At 44.8% G+C, this 12829-nt stretch overlaps 2 protein-coding genes across 2 annotated transcripts in view; both read right to left on the bottom strand.

Moving 5' to 3' along the window:
* Positions 1-731: 731 nt before the first annotated feature.
* Positions 732-4313, bottom strand: timm21 (translocase of inner mitochondrial membrane 21). Its single transcript, XM_079754948.1, has 6 exons — positions 3834-4313; positions 3663-3725; positions 3466-3563; positions 2307-2380; positions 1573-1678; positions 732-1080 (listed from the first exon to the last, which is right to left on the bottom strand). The coding sequence occupies exons 1-6, from the start codon at positions 4105-4107 to the stop codon at positions 988-990; spliced, it is 708 nt and encodes a 235-aa protein (XP_079611074.1). The 5' UTR covers positions 4108-4313; the 3' UTR covers positions 732-987.
* Positions 4314-9313: 5000 nt separating this feature from the next.
* neto1l (neuropilin (NRP) and tolloid (TLL)-like 1, like) overlaps positions 9314-12829 on the bottom strand; it is a gene marked incomplete at both ends in the record, with an annotated part of 35138 nt that continues 31622 nt past the window's right edge. The window contains 2 exons of the mRNA XM_079755048.1: positions 9314-10041; positions 12625-12726. Of these exons, the coding sequence (XP_079611174.1) occupies positions 9314-10041; positions 12625-12726 (830 nt within the window). The remainder of the gene's footprint in view (positions 10042-12624; positions 12727-12829) is intronic.

The following is a 12829-nucleotide window of genomic DNA, read 5'->3' on the forward strand; positions in this document are numbered from 1 at the left end:
ACAGGTGTAGAATCCAATTTATTGAAGCCGTTCTAAAACAACCCACCTGTGACCACATAGCACAGCAGGTAGCCTGTAGTGTCAGAGATAAGCCACTTGAGGCTGGGATTTTAGAAGAGAGGGGGCGTGGTTCTGCCCGAGGCCTAGCTCTAGTGCCATATTATTAGAATCATTTACCTCAGGGGTTTTCAAAGTATTAGAGAGTGAGTCCCCCCTCAGAGAACAAATTTCAGCTGAGCCCCCACCCAATTTTTTTTTTCTAAATCCCTGTGTTTTGAAAGATCTTTTAATTATTTTACACATTTTAATCATCTCTGATCATATCTGATCATATTTTACACATTTTAAATATCTCTGATCATATTTTTGAAACATTTTAAAGATATTTTTGAAACATTCCAATCATCTTTGTGCGTTTTTAATTACATTTCTTAACACATTTGAACATCTTTATCTAAGCACGTTTTTGCTTTACTTTTTTTTTAAAATACATTTGAACAGCTTAATCTGTAAACTGCCAGTTTAGCCTCCTTTTTAGCTCACCTCTACTTAAGTGGGAGCAATGAGTTTGCGTTTGCGTCTTCTTCTGTTACTTTTTCTGGTTTATTTTTTCTCACGTCGCGCCCCCCCCCGAGGAACTCTGGCGCCCCCCAGGGGAGGCGCGCCTCAGTTTGAAAACCACTGATTTACCTCATAACAAAGTATAAGTTACGAATCCAGTAACACAATCACACATTCACATACAATTTATTTAGACCAACATAAAGTTTTAGTTCACAAAAGGTGCTAACATTTCCCAATTCATTTGTACGAATACTTTATAAAATGTAATGGACATGAGGCTGAACATCAATGAGACTCATAGCATTTACAAAATCAACACAGTTCTCCATTAGAGATTCTTTCAATCTGAATATTCACACAGAACCCTGCGTGTCTTTAGTGGAGAACGTTCTGATAGCACACGTTCCGTCGGTCGGTTCCACGTCATCGGTTATCCTCCACGACGATGGTGCGTCTGGGGTAGGCGTCCACGTCCACAAAGATGTACCGGAACTCGTACTTACCCGTTTCAATATTCTGTATGAGGACAAAAGAGACGAGATGACGATGGAAACAGAGTCGTCTCTTGAGGAACGTTAGCACAATGTTGCATATTTCAAAAGACAAGGAATTGTTTAACCCGTGGTACAAAATCAGTAGTTGGGTTGTATTTGCAAGCGGAAGCGAATGGACATTTGCCGTTAAACGACATGAGTTTGCCACGTCTATAAAGCTTCTTTTCAAGTCTGACAGAGTTGGCGGTCTGAGGTTTGGAGCCATCGGATGCTCTGATTGGTTAACCAGCGAGTCAGAGCAGGGTGTGGGAGGGGTCGACTAGGGCCACCCGGTGTTACGGACTTATTGCATCTCGCGCAGGCGCAGAACGTACACGCCACTGTGTATTTGGCAGTGGTCTTCGCGGTGTGTTTCAATGCAACTTTTCTACCAAATGGGTCAGACGAGAGGCAGCGGAGTGGTCGGATAAGGGCGGTCGGCCATTGGTCTGAGTCTGGGCTACAAAGTACAAACCTCTTTGGATTCTGAATGAACGGTTCCTTTGACGCCTGGCTCCGATCCCTCGATATAAAACTTGAGTCTCATGTGCTTCAGTCCGTCCTTCAGGTACTCAGAGTGACTGGAGAGGAGAGTGGAGAGAGTCAGTTAACGTCTGTGGTGAAGCACATACGCTTTCACCGCTACTATGGATGAAAGCGCTCGTTAAGCGAGTCTATCTTGTGCCAGGAAAGGACTAAATCATGAATAGCTCTACAAATATAAGGGCCAGATACGCAATCTGGAGCCCTTTGGATAGATAACCCCTGGATGGATATACATACATATGGATTGAGTGGATTCACCTTGTATCCATGACGAAGTTGAGAGCGAACTCACAAAAACGCTTTAATATAAAGAACCATCTGATATTATTTATTAAACAATCAGAAAGACTGAAACACTCTCTCTGCTACACGTATCGCAATTAAAGAGAGTGGAGACAGGGGTGTTCAGTGGTAAGATCATGTGTTGAATGTAGGAAAAAAACAAACTGGAATACTGGAAAAATTGCAAACTAGGTCAACAATTAGGACACCATTCACCCAGCTTTCCAATCAAAGTTTACAGCAAATATGTTTTTTGATTAGGTAACTTGGTGTCAACATCTCAACAAAATTTAAAATACGCAGTGAATAGCCTGTCTAACTTCGCCTTTTCCTCGTCCAAACAGGAACACAGATTATAAATTAAACGGCTGCCGCCCCTACCTGACATGTTGTCTCCTTTGGCGCCGGGTCGTCTCCCCGTAGCATTTGATTGGCTCCCCGAATGCACCAATCACCTACAGGTGGAAGAATGGACGGACGCATACATGAAAGCACGGCACACACATTCATCCAAACAGATCTATGATTATACACATGAATAATACGATTAGTCTCACCAATAAACCTGTACACCGCTCTCCTCTTGGAACATCAAATTAATTATAGTCTTATTTTGTTGTAGACATTACACACTGAATGCAACAACTGTTGCATTCAGGGAATCAGGGAACAACTGTTGCGACCAAAGTCCTCGTATTTAGTATTCTTTCTTAGGTATGCACAACATCAGCGATTCCTATTCCACAGTGTTTATGAGCGGCCGTCGGTCAGAATGCAAACACGGGTTCGATTCCATCAAGTTTCAGGATGGTGGCGACAAAGCCCTGGGTTGGTTGACTGATGTTTCAATGTGACCTGGCTGTAGATATGTGTGTGGTTTTTTATGAGGTGTGTGTGTTACCGGATGTGTGTGTGTGTTTGTGGCTTGATTTAGGACGCACACTGAATGCACTAAACCATATCACAGTCCTTTGGGTAGCTGCGATCTGTGAGCTCACCCAAACCGTCCGGCCTCATAGCCTTCTCTCCAGAACAGCGCTAACATTATTAAACATGATTCATACTTTTGGTTTGCAATAGTAATATACACCTCTCAAACCGAGGTGCCTGGCATTGCTAAGCCGTATAATTTAAAATCGTTTTATTATGTACATGGGCTGTCGTGTATATCTTAACTTTGTTAAGCCTCTCCTTTATTTTAGCCGGTGCTTTAACGCCACCACACTGATGTAGCTAAATATGCTAATAAGTGATTTCTTTTATCGATTTCCGAAAGGACTTCAAGCTCTGCACTTGTTTTGGATGGCACTTCTGCACAAATGGGGCGGAACTGCTTTTCACACACACACACACACACACACACACACACACACACACACACACACACACACACACACACACACACACACACACACACACACACTTAACTCCTTATGTGGGCTTTTGGTGCGCATATTATGAGTTGTGGAGCACTAGGCACTCTGCTGTTGTAATTCGCTTTGGATAAAGTCTGTTTAATGTAAGGCATAGATTGTCTTACCTCTGGGTTTGACTTGAGTTTGTCAAAAGCTTTTCCATACACTTTATTGGGACTGCTTGTAGAGAACAGCTCCTGGAACACGACATACAAAAGTCCCCCTAAAAAAAACACAGGTTTACATTCAGTACACGCGTACGAGAATGCCAGTAGAAAAGCCCTTTCATTTGAAACGTTTTTCCTCAATTGAGTGTGGTCACCTGTCACTCCAAGCCCAATGACCACAACGATCAGGTACGTGAAGTCTCTGCCAGCGTCCTTGACTGCAACATAACACAATCACACAACACATAGAGCCAGAGTTATAGTCTCAAAGACCACTATTACTTATTCATTAATTATGCAGATAACAATCTTATTGGCAGGTGTACCTTTCTGCGCAGTGGAAGGTTTGACTCCACCTTGATGTCTAGAGACGGATACTTTGCCACTGTCTCTCTGTGGGCTGCTTTGGTTTCTATGGATGGAGCCGAGGGACAGATCGCGCCTCTGTGTTTGCAGCCAGGTGCAGCCTGCGCCCGCCACCCTCCCCTGCTGGAGAAGGTCCAGGTGTGTGCACGTGCTCTTCCATGGCTGCACGAGCCACTGGGTTGTTGTCCTTTGCAAATGCTGACGTGCAGCTTTAAATATCAAAGTGTAGACCATGACTTTATCCTGTTGACCTGCAGATCAGTCAGCTCTGAGTGGACCGTGGATAGCGGAAACAGGTGATTTGTCTTCCAGCAAGGAATCGTCGTGTCGATGCAGCTTTTGCAAATGATCGACCATACTAGGATGTTACTTTGTTTTAATACATACACTTTTTAAAGCATGTATGCGGGCCGGACTGGACTGATCTTCCACCGCTCTTGTGGTTGTGTCAATCTTTGTGGCGCTTACATTCTACGTCATATCAGGAGGGGATTGTGGGAGATGGAGTTCAGAATGGGGGCCGATGAAATAGGAACATATATCAACCATTGTCCAAATCTTCATGTTATCACTTTATTGAAAACATTCGTTCCAGCATTTCTTCATGGTATCAATAATGAAAGATGCTCTTGGCTTAAAACATATTAAATAATATAAAATGGGCGTGATGGATGGATGTAACATTCGGATTCTCTTTTCCACAGGTTTGTGTGTGTGGTACAACGGAATGTTTTGGTCAAATTAAAATAAATAACTAATACAAATAAAATAAAATGACAAAATAAACCCTGAAATGGCTTTTAAATGCAAAAATACGTGATTTCAGCAGATAAAATATATTTTGATGGAATCATGAAAAAAAAAATACAGTAAAAAACTGAATGTTTTTTATTCATTTAACAAATGTACATTAAAGGTTTCTTTTTTTTTTTTTCCCACAAGAGAGTTTCAGTCCAGTGTCTGAAATTATGTTAGTGTTCCATGGCTTGCTTCCCCTTGCCACTTTTCAAGCACAGTTGGAGGAATTGCACCTTTGTAATAATACAAAATAAATTATAGAATCATACACTAGAAATGTCATAAACAGAAAAAAATAACGTTTTTCCTCATCACAACACTCTACATTAAACTTGCTCAGGTCAACAGTTCAAGATGGACAAGCGGAGTCAAACATTAGTCCCGCAAGGTGTCAAACTTGGTAAGATGCAGAGGAATGATTCATCTGTCTGAAGCATCTGTAGAGAGATGAAAACACCATTACTTCCAGTCGCACCCAGGACCAAAGTCTCCTAGTGGCCACTGTTGTTTACATTCAACACTAAACCTCACCATGTGTGAAAATGAAAGGTCAAAATAAGCGAGGAGGTACTGTTATAAGTGGACATTCAAGAGGTGTGTGTGTGCCTGTTTATTGTACACATAATCAAAATAAATGTTATTGAAAAGCTGCAAGTAAGGTGTCAGTTATGTCACACAACGCACACATTTGAAATGTTGTGTGATGTATATTGTGTAGGGAGACAGACAAATACAAATACATACATAGAGAGTTATAGACGTATAGATATATAGACATATGTCTATATATATATATATATATATATATATATATATATAAACTATAGATAGACGCATATACATATAGATACTACAGATAGGTAGACAAACAAATCCATAGACAGATAGTGTCATGAAACTTACTATAGAGTGAAGGTCAGAGTGAAATAGTATTACGTGTGTGTGTGTCTGTGTGTGTGTCTGTCCGTGTGCGTGTGTATTTGCAATTATCTTCAGATTTATTTACATTATATACGATTATTGCAAGTGACGGTAACTTTTGATAAAAATGCTTTTTAAAACCTGCTTGATAAAATAATTACAAAATGATTCAATTATCAAAATAGTCTAAATTGGACTTTTCTCTTTAGGACCCCAATTTTCCTACTTTGCAGTTCAAATTATATCTTAGTTATTATCTGGTTATTAATTTTGCTTTATGAGCGATAACTTATTCTCTCAGAGGTTGAAATCTGATAGCATGAATAACAAGCGTTGATGACTGATTGCGAGGTAATAGCTAAGATAAGTGATGCAGGCACCACACCCTCTCAAAAGAAGTGGATAAACAAACAAAAGGAAGGGCAAACTTTATTTATTAGTTTTATATAAGATATTTTTTTATTTTAGTCTTTTTTTTAACAAAGCATCATAAAATCCATCTTAGAAGATATCCCAAAAACGTATCCCTCTTTCAATTTGTCTTAGTAAAAAAGTCGGTTTGAATAAAAAGAAAATGTCATCTTCGAAGTGGTTAGTAGTTTTATGAACTTAACCACAATGCAAAAAAATATTTAAATAGTTAAGGCTTTTGAAGGGGGGTTAAAAATGAAAATGGGTGGTCTGATGTATGTTGGCTTTTTATTTGTTAATATATAGCATGCAATTCAATTAAATCAGAATATTTTTAATTAGCTTAAGATAGTCAAATAACTATTAGTTGATGCTATCAAATCTCAATGTTAGTCTGTTAATGGTTTAAATAATATATTAAAAGCATGCATATGTCCTACAATTATGTCTTGTATTATTGTACTAAAATTGTCATTTTTGGCTATTCCAAAAATTGTACATTTGAATGAGGTTAGTGATAAACTGTATTTATTTGAAGTCATTACCATTTAAACACATCATATTCCAAAGAATTGACAAAATGCAAGCGATAATCATATCTCATTCAAATCATGTACGCTACAAACTTAAGAAATGCATGCTCAATTAATCCAAAGCTGTTTAATCAATTGAATCCTGTTATCAACCTTAACATTTGTTATTCCAAATGTTGTTCTATAAACAAATTCCTTTTAAAATATCCATTGCTTTCAAGTTTGGCTTTGACAATGTGCCATTAACTACACACGTTATAAACTACGTTATTGACTAAAGTCCATGTTGCAATATTCTCTCCATTCTAGAGTTTATGCTCCTTCCCCTCAAACACCACAATAGGTTTCTCATCTAGTTCTCGTCATACATCCTTGCTCTTTAATTCATTTGCAATATCCTTTTGGCCAGTGTCCCTTCATCACCATCATCAGAATCATGCTGGTGCAAATTTCCGCTCCATATTTTCATATTTCATTGACGCCCGTTCGTATTGATCCAGGATTGCACTATTCTCAAGAAGTCTACATGATGGAAACAATGCAAAAATAATGTTGGACATAAGGAGACGCACACAAAACAGACAAAAACACATTGTCACAGCTCACTGCATGATGGTTAGCGCGTTGTGTGAGTTCTCCGCCGTAGTGCGACTGTCGACTGTGCCAAACACACATGCTTCAAAGTTGGCAATAGCATCAAATATGCTGATGTATATTTCCAGATACAGTTACATAGTTTAGGCTTTTAGCAGATGTCTGACGTGTTTGACGTTAGAACTCACACAAAGTGTCACACGATAAGAGTCATAAGAACGGGGTTCTCAATTATTCAAACAAACAATGAAACCCAAACACACACATAATATATCATGCAAAGCCACAAAGACATTCTGCTGCATGTAAAAGTGTGGAATTGCTGTAGTGTCTTCTTTCCTGTCTGCCTGTCGGCACAGACTGTGATTAGACCTGATAGTAGTAATGGTTTGGTGAGGAAGCAGCGTTAAATTTTACATAAGCGTTATATCATATTTGACATTTATCATATATGAGTTGTTTATAAAAGTGTGTGTGTGTGTGGCGAGGGGGTAAACCACTTCCTTCTGTCATGTGTGTAAATGCTACGTGTTAAATGGGGAAATGCAATTAAGATCCTCTGTGTAATTACTGTTGCATGGTCTGATTGACAATAAAGTTAACTTTGACTTTAACTGCTGGGGGCGAAAGTGGCACACATTAAACATCCAGTATCGGTCGACAGATTGAACCAAAGATGAGAGAGGAGGATGTCCATGCTCATGGTGACACACAGCGGGTGATACGACGTATGTTCCTCAGGAGATGAGGAACATGGCGTCCGCATCACCACCACAAACACTCCACATAACCCAAAGCCCACCAGTTGGGAAAAGTGACTGCAAGCAAACAAATACATAAACACACCAAAAAAATTGAATTCAAAAGAACAGTGCAGAAATCATAGCAAAATTGTGTTTTTTGTTTTGTGTACAGAACACCAAAACTATACACGGGCTTCGATGGGGGGGATGAGGACGACTACACAAGAACAGGTACAGATGTGGATTGCTGGGATAGGGGTGCTTACCTTGAGATTGTCTGTTAGACCCTAGTTGTGTTGTACTCTGACTCATGTTTGCTCAGTGAGCCAATGAGGCAGAACCTGAAATGTCATGTCTCTTTCGTTTAATATCACACGTCTTTGTAAACTTTGATACGAATGCATACTGTGCTACTTTACTAGAAAAAGGAGAAGGAAACAAGAAATCAATAGTGTTTTCCGATACCTCTTATTATGAATAGTGCATGCAGACTCATAGGAAATCGCACACTTGTCAAGTATTATCTGGGCAAAGTGCGGGGGCGGAGAAACCCCATTGTGTTGTATTGTATAATGTATTTCTCTTCCAAAATATATATCATACATATGGTAATATAATATTCCATACACATTATTTTTCTAGACAAAGTGCAGATAAAGGCTAAAATATCAGAAAAAGACCTTGCCAAAGCATGCCAAAATATACTATGTTCAATCGAGTGCGATTTGGTGCAGCATTGACAACATTTTGCAATCTCGCAGTTAAAATCCAAGTCTAAATTTAAATCTGTAAATGAACACGAGGCACCGATACAAGCCCTTAGATCAACAGTCAATAGGAAACTTTAGAGTCAGCATTGACCGGATTTACATTTAATAACATATCTCTGACAAACCTCAATAACTAGAAGTGTACTTGCAAGCTATAAAATATTTAAGTACGCTATATGTATATATATGTATATGTGTATATATATATCTATATATATATAGATATATATATAGATATATATATATCCATGACTGCCCCAGCATGTGGTTTATGATATCTGAAGTGGAGAAGGCAACCTTTGGGCAGGTTTCCATCATAATATAGCCCTTTGTGTAATATCACCGTTTGTTATTATGAGAGAAAGCGAGAAAAAGGCAAAGGTTAAAAGCGACAAACTGAAAAACGGCCAAATTTGAAACGGGGAAAACAAAAGAAAAGAAAAGACAAACATCCCAATAATGAATGGGTAAAAAACAGAGGGCGGGGCACGGGTGGGGAGGGGGGGGGGGGGGGGAAACCGAAGAGCGAGTAAAAAAACAACAACAACAACAACAACAAAACGAAATCCAAAAGACGATTCCTAAAAACCAAATGACCTCCGCCCTAACCCCCGGGCCCCGCCCACATAGGGCGGGGCCCGGGGCCGGCAGTCTGGCGGGCGCCGCCCCCTCAGAGATGGATGGATACTGACCGCTGCACTGCCTTCTCCTGGCGCGCCAGGCGGTGGCTGGTGGTGGGCACCTCGTCCAGGCCGTCCTCGCCGTCGCCGCCGTGCTCCGCCGCCTCCTGGGAGTAGCTGTGCTTCATCACCAGGATGCTGCGCCGGTTCCCGGGGGCCGGCAGCAGGGGCCTCACCGCCAGGGCGCCCTGGTGCTGGTGGTGGGGGAGCGGGGGCCCCAGGTCCGACAGCAGGGCGGCGTCCCGCGCGTTCGAGTTCCCGCGGCTGCCCCGCCCGCTCAGCGACAGCTGGGACAGGTGGTGGTGCGCCGCCGCCGCCCCGAAGCCGCCGCCGCCGCCGCCGCCGCCGCCGCCGCCGCCGCCGCCGCCGCCGCGGTGGGGCGAGGAGCCGCAGTGGTGGTCGTGGACGCAGCGCGAGGACGCGCGGCGCATGGCGTGGTAGTTCTCGAAGTCCTCGGCCAGGTCCACCAGGTCGCCGGCGGCGGCGGCGGCGTGCGCGGCGCTGCGCAGCGTGCAGAGCTCGTAGTGCGGCGGCTCGAACACCTCCTGGAACACGGTGGGGTCCAGGGCCTCGCGCCGCAGGGCGTACTTCTTGCGCGGCTGCTTGACCTGCACCACCACCGAGACCACGAGCAGCAGCAGCACGATGCAGCACGTCACCCCGATGATGGTGCCGTTGGTGCTGTTCAGGTTGTCCAGCAGGTTGGCTTTCCTCTTCTCTGTGGGCGGAGGGGGGGGGGGGGGGGGGGGGAGAGGGGGGGGGGAGAGAGGGGGGGGGGAGGAGAGGGAATGCATAGAGAGAGGGGGGGAGAGAGGGGAGGAGGAGAGGGAATGCAGAGAGAGAAAGGGGGAGAGGGGAGGAGGAGATGGAATGCATAGAGAGAGGGGAGGAGGAGAGGGAATGCATAGAGAGAGGGGGGGAGAGGGGGGAGGAGGAGAGGGAATGCATAGAGAGAGGGGAGAAGCGAGGGAATGCATAGAGAGAGGGGGGGAGAGGGGGGAGGAGGAGAGGGAATGCATAGAGAGAGGGGAGGAGGAGAGGGAATGCATAGAGAGAGGGGAGGGAGAGGGGAGGAGGAGAGGGAATGCATAGAGAGGGGAGGGAGAGGGGAGGAGGAGAGGGAATGCAGAGAGAGAGAGAGGGGGAGAGAGGGGAGGAGGAGAGGGAATGCAGAGAGAGAGGGGGAAGAGAGGGGAGGAGGAGAGGGAATGCAGAGAGAGAGAGAGGGGGAGGAGGAGAGGGAATGCAGAGAGAGAGAGGGGGGAGGAGGAGAGGGAATGCAGAGAGAGAGAGAGAGGGGGAGAGTCTTGAGTGGGGGGAGATAATTGTTTGACAGAATCTAAGAAAAACCAACTGCCTTTTTGGAGCTGTTCACGAAACATCATGGCGATCCATCAATCAACGATAAAAGCAAAGACTTTCCTTCTAATACGTGTTGAGAACCATGCTGTGAACGATCAAACACAGCGCCCGGTGTTGATGGGCAGAATTAAAATGCAGAATCAGACACCCGCCGCCATAACTTCATAAACAGTCCTCTGAGCAGATGGTGGCCGAGTTCGGGTCACCGTGTAAGGACAGCCCCTCACAAACAGCCCCCCGACGCGGACGTGACTCAGGGCACGCGCTGTAATTGAGCCATCAACCAAATGGACAAAAAAGGGCGTGGTGAGTGAGTACTGCGGCTTTATTTATCGCCACGGTAACGGGAGGAACAAGGCCGGCGGCACGGAGGGAGAGGAGGAGGGCCTCTCGGCGTTCGAACGCTCACCAACGTGCCGCGGCGCCGGCGAGGTTTGAGGAGCGGAGAAAACAAGAGGAAATAATCTCACATCGTCGAGGGAACAAGCCAAAAATATCAAAAAAAGTCAAATAAATCAACCGTTGAACTCATGGGACGATCGCTATAGTCAACCTCTGCCTTTGTGGTATGCTGAAACAGCTCGCTTTAACGGGCGGGGAGATTTGTTTCATGCGACTAAGGGTAAAGCACACAAGCTATCTTTGTCAAGCCAGAAAAAAAAAACGGCAAAAAAGTCAGATGAATGATTAGGTCATTGGCATTAAGATTTACGACAGATGTCGGTTATCTGAGATGATTTTTGGGAGGGTGGTGGGGGCAAGGCCGCCTTAATGCACGGGCTTACCTGGGCTGAAGCCCCAGGGCCTACGACGATCAGGGGGCCTATCATCAGCTGCAGTATTTTTATTAATTTTTTTCCGATCGGCGTAGGCCCAAGGAAATGTGATCTATGTTTGGGGCTTACAAAGATCAGAGGCCCATCATGAGCCTATCTGTGGCAGTGCTTGACACCACAGCCCCCCATCCCCCCAGTCAACAACGGCGAAATGTCGGACAATAATTTACACATCCTCATCGTAAGATCCCCTCTCAGGCGATCGTACGATGAGGATGAGGAGGTTAATGCAGGCCGGGGGGTCAGGTGTAGCCGGTGCTCCGCTCTAATCACCCTGCATCGTCTGGCTCACGGTAAACACATTAATGCAGTCGGCGCCGAGCACAGCTGGAGAGCGGTTCAAAGGAGCAGTAAAGTTCACCGCAAAGTCCTGGGGGGGGGGGGGGGGGGGTGGGCACGAAGAAACCGGCTCCTCGAGAGGCAGGAGAACCAGGAGAACCTGGAGTCACTCCTCCCTGAGACCTACCTCATCTCTCCGGGATGCGGGAACAGGGAATTATTTATGGGATCATCCCGGAGTGCTGATTGAAATCTTGGACGTTCGGCACACGATATTGCAGAGGGGGAAAAAAATGCATAGGGGTTTGTTGAAGATGATTTATGTATAGGGTCGGCCTTTCATCTGCCCGCACCACTACTGCACTCTGTGAGTGGAGCGGCTTGCACGCCAATCCTTCTTTAGTTTTTGTTATGCTTTGACCTGACCTGGCTTGGCTATTCACGGGAGAAGACAGGTCATCATTCACGGTTCATCGCTGTGAGAAACGACCAGGAACGTCTCGACATACATCTGTAGTATGTATGCCGAGACACTCAGTGAGGAGCCACAACGAGAGCACGGGGCTATGGGCCTTCTGTCCACTGGCTGACCGTGGAGCAGCCGCTGTGGTTAATGAACTCGTGTCCCGGAACGCTCACTGCGGAGATGGGGCGGTTTGATTATGCTGTCCACTGAGGAGAGATGGGAGGGTCCGTGGCTCTCGGGAGCCAATGAAAAGACAGGTGTTGCTTTGATCACCCGCCTCCCTCTTTTAAACCATGCAGTGGCTGTAAGGCACGCCACCTGACTGCGGTTTCGATCGCCCGTCCTCCTCATCGCTCACCTTTACACTGGTTCTCGTCCCAGGGGTACACGCAGTTCTGCATGCCGTTGCAGACCAGGGTGTTGTTGATGCACATGTTGCTGTGGCAGAAGAAGGCGTCGCCTACACACGGGGCTGCAGAGAGAGAGAGAGAGAGAGAGAGAGAGGAGAGAGAGAGAGAGAGAGAGAGAGAGAGAGAGAGAGAGAGAGAGAGAGAGAGAGAGAG

The sequence above is a fragment of the Pollachius pollachius genome, assembly GCF_949987615.1.
Source record: "Pollachius pollachius genome assembly, chromosome: 17".
Classification (NCBI taxonomy): domain Eukaryota; kingdom Metazoa; phylum Chordata; class Actinopteri; order Gadiformes; family Gadidae; genus Pollachius; species Pollachius pollachius.